The 4450-nt window shown below is 34.6% G+C and overlaps 1 protein-coding gene across 1 annotated transcript; it reads left to right on the forward strand.

Annotated features, from left to right (window-relative positions):
- Nucleotides 1–1077: 1077 nt before the first annotated feature.
- Nucleotides 1078–3819, forward strand: LOC107842808 (L-type lectin-domain containing receptor kinase IV.1). The gene has a single exon (XM_016686837.2). The coding sequence runs from the start codon at nucleotides 1573–1575 to the stop codon at nucleotides 3565–3567; it is 1995 nt and encodes a 664-aa protein (XP_016542323.1). The 5' UTR covers nucleotides 1078–1572; the 3' UTR covers nucleotides 3568–3819.
- The last annotated feature ends 631 nt before the right edge of the window (nucleotides 3820–4450 follow it).

Consider the following 4450-nt stretch of genomic DNA (forward strand, 5'->3'; position numbering starts at 1 on the left):
AAAGGCACATTATAATGAATGGAATATAGTAGACAAATCAAAGTTTAGATGGGCACTCTTATTTTCCTCTTCCACCTTTGCTTTCTCTTAATTCTTTTGTGTACATACATATATATATATATATATATGCATATAAGTTTTCTCTAACGGTGTTTGGTGGATAGGAGAATATTGGCTGGGGAGATTTTTGCAACAGATCTAGTAGGACAGAGAATTAAATATATTATGACTTTTGTTTATATTTTGTATTTATTTTTCAAATTTATTTAATTATGTATTATTTATAATTTAAAAACTTTAAATATCAGAATCTATAAAGTTTGTCATAAATTAGCATTTGATAATGCTTGGATTAATATGAGGAAATAATAATTGTACTAAATGTCAAGTGAAAGTCTTTTTCTAATTGGAATTTTCTTCAGGGAAAGAAAAGTCGCATTACAATTTTCCATCAAAAGGCACATTATAATGAATGGAATATAGTAGACAAATCAAAGTTTAGATGGGCACTCTTCTTTTCCTCTTTCACCTTTGCTTTCTCCTAATTCTTTTGTGTGTATAATTTTGTAATAAGAATTTAAGTATGTGAAAATTTGACTTTTAAAAATAAGGAAAGATTTTAAATATAAAGAAAAAAAATCTTAACACAAATATGTTTTAAATTGATGTCTCTCTTAGCATATGACAACAAGGGAAAGAGGTACGCAAATGGAAAAAGTGATGATTCATCAACCAATTGAAACTGGTAAAACATATATGTGTATTTGTTTATGTTTACATTATTATATTAAAGTGTGAAAGATTTTTAAAAGTGATTTGAACTTTTACACTTTATTAAAAATCTTCATAATAAATAAAATTATTTAATTTTAAATAATCAAACGTTACACGTGAGACAGATGCCGTTAAACTAGTAGTAAGAAAAAGGACTTTCACCATAAATGCGGAAGTCATTTGCCCCTATGATATTAAGTGACTTTCTCGTTAAAGATAACTATCAATTCATACATCCTTTGCTGTGTGGTTTGTCATTGACTTGACTTACTATCACCACCGTCAAAGGATGTGATATAATGTATGTACGTTCAATTCATATGAGTTTTTGATTTCGAGGTCTGAATATGAAAAAATTTTTGATAGGTAGTTTTACTTTCGAATGAACTCTATCCGGCAGAAATTCAAATTAGACAAACTTAAATACAGTTATCGGACATGGAACAAAAAATTTACAAACAAAAAGAATTTAGTATCACCACCTCGAGAGCGGAACTTGCATATATTTCTCCATGCGCGTCTTAATTGGTATGAAGATAGTCGCATAGTCTTTCTACATAGCTAACTAAGAAAAGTTTCCTAGCCCGTGGAAAATGGAAATGGAGAATAATAGATGCCCACAAAGTTTGACTACTAGTTCTTCCACTACTTTTGTCACTTATTACAACCAAGAAACTAAGTTTAGGACCACAGTAGAAAACATATGAATTGACTTAAAGGGTGCTCAAAATTATTCAATTTCATCACATTTTCTTATATTTATCTTAGTTTTGATGAATTCTTGAAAAAAATTTAGCCATGTTTTTCAAGATAGTAGCCTTGATTGTGCCTGCCCTTTTTGCTCTTGCAGCCTCTGAAGAACTTGGATTCATTTACAATGGCTTCAATAGAGCAAATTTGAGTCTTGACGGCATAGCACAGTTGACATCAAATGGTCTATTACAACTAACAAATACTTCTAGGCTGCAAAAGGGGCATGCTTTTAGTCCCACACCAATTAATTTCAAGAACTTACCAAATGGTTCAAATTTCTCCTTTTCCACCACTTTTGTCTTTGCTATAGTGCCTTCAGTTTTGCCTGGTCATGGCATGGCTTTTGTGATTGCACCTGTTGGAGGTCTAGCAGAAGCACTTCCAAGCCCATTTCTTGGTCTTTTCAATGATAACACTACGGGCAAAGTCACTAACCATGTTTTCGCTGTGGAGTTTGATACACTTCAGAACAGAGAATTCAATGACATTGATGGTAACCATGTTGGAATCGATATTAATGGATTAAAATCCGTTGAATCGAAGACAGCAGGTTATTATACAAGCAATCATAATGTCAAATTCAATAACATGACTCTTGCTAGTGGCCAGCCAATGCAGGGTTGGGTGGACTATGATGGTGTGGCTAAGCAAATTAATGTCACTCTGGCTCCAATGAATGTGGAAAAACCAAACGCACCTCTTTTGTCATCATTCTATGATCTTTCACCAATCTTAAATGAAACCATGTATATTGGCTTCTCTGGATCCACAGGCTCAGTTGTTTCAACACAATATATTCTAGGATGGAGCTTTAAAATGAATGGATTAGCTCAAGATCTTGATCTTGCTAGGCTTCCTAAGCTTCCTCGAGTTGGACCGAAGAAACAATCTAAGCTTTTGTTGATTGCTTTGCCAATGATGTCGGCAATTGTTGTGGTAATAGCCTTCTCTGTTATAATTTACTATTTTGGAAGGAAGAGGAAATTCGCGGAATTGCTTGAAGATTGGGAGCTTGAATATGGCCCTCATAGGTTCAAGTACAAAGATCTTTATATTGCCACAAATGGGTTTGCCAACAAAGAGTTGTTAGGTTGTGGGGGCTTTGGCAGAGTCTACAGAGGAGTATTACCAACTTCTTCAATAGAGATAGCTGTCAAAAAGGTCTCTCATGAATCAAAGCAAGGATTGAGGGAATTTGTAGCAGAAATTGTTAGTATTGGTCGGCTATGCCACAGGAATTTAGTGCCACTTTTGGGATATTGCAGGCGCAAAGGAGAGTTGCTTTTGGTTTACGAATACATGCCTAATGGAAGTCTTGATAAGTTCCTATATGACAAACCAATATGTGCCCTCAATTGGAACCAAAGATTTCGAGTCATCAAAGGCGTAGCTTTGGCACTAGTCTATCTACATGAAGAATGGGAACAAGTAGTAATACACAGAGATGTGAAGGCTAGTAATGTATTGTTGGACAGTGACTTGAATGCAAAGTTAGGAGATTTTGGCCTAGCAAGATTGTATGATCACGGGACCGATCCACTCACTACACATGTAGTTGGAACTGTAGGTTACCTTGCCCCTGAGCAAACAAGAACTGGCAAAGCCACAACCATAAGTGATGTATACGCCTTTGGTGCATTTTTGCTTGAAGTGGCTTGTGGGAGAAGGCCAATAGATCCAAGGGTATCGGACGAGGATATTGTGTTGGTTGATTATGTATTTTCATGTTGGAATAGAGGTGATATTCTTCTAGCCATTGATCAAAATTTGGGCAATGAATTTGTTAAAGAGGAAGTTGAATTGGTACTAAAACTTGGACTAGTTTGCTCTCAGACTCAGCCAACAGCTAGGCCAAGTATGAGGCAAGTTTTAATTTACTTGGAAGATATTGTGCCTCCACCATTGCCAGAGTTGTCGTCGTTACAACGTTCTACCCCTGGTTTCACATTTCCTGGATTTGACCATCACGTATTTTCTGCAGATAAAGAACTTTCATATCCCTCGTCTGATTCGGATTCTTTTCCATATACTGGTCGATGATTAGAAGTCTTTCTATATTGCCTTGATGAATTATGATCCCAATCGCAACGACAACTTATTGCAACAACAACTAGTACTTCAATTCCAAGGAAGTTCTTGTTACCTATGTGAATTCTTACAGTATCTCGTTTCAGTTGAGCTCATTATATTTGTTACGATACAAAGAATGGACTAATGTACACCCAGAATCCTCTTTCTTTGATCTATAATGTTGCTATCATTTTAAAATAATAAACTTGTCGTTACAACTCACTTTTAACACTTTAACTTATTCGCCTTTAATAATTGATGTGGCGAAAAATATTAAAGTGTGTTTTGACGAAAAAAAAAAAAGTGGAACCTACTTTAAATTTTCAGCCTTCTTCTTCCTCACACCCCACCACCCCCTCTCTTCTCCTTCCCTATTTTTTTTTTTCACACTTAGCAATTTTTTTTCACTCTTAGCCATCAACTATCTCCAATCAAAAACATATCAAAATGTTTTCATGTAGATTTTTTCAATAAGATCATCTTCTTATAAAAAAATCATCAAAATAATTCAATTTAGTCCCTCAAAATTAAATTTCCTCAATAGCTAAATTAACTCCATAATTGTCATTCTTGTTTCGATTGAACAAACTAAAACAAGAATTAAATTCAATAATTTGAGTCCAGAATTAAAAATAATAAACCTCAAAAAATTGATCGAATGCAAATTTGGAGAGAGTGGAGGTGGGAGTGGTGAGGAAAGAAACAAATTTTGTTGCATGAATTTCTTTGCACCAATTTCCATGCAAAGTTTGTTGACAAACTATTTCACCAAATTCAAGCATTTTTTCCTTCTGATGTTGCATAAATTACGTTGGCAGGTTGTTGTTGGTAATTCTAGAGCTGTGGGAGGGGG

The sequence above is a fragment of the Capsicum annuum genome, chromosome 9, assembly GCF_002878395.1.
Source record: "Capsicum annuum cultivar UCD-10X-F1 chromosome 9, UCD10Xv1.1, whole genome shotgun sequence".
Classification (NCBI taxonomy): Eukaryota; Viridiplantae; Streptophyta; class Magnoliopsida; order Solanales; family Solanaceae; genus Capsicum; species Capsicum annuum.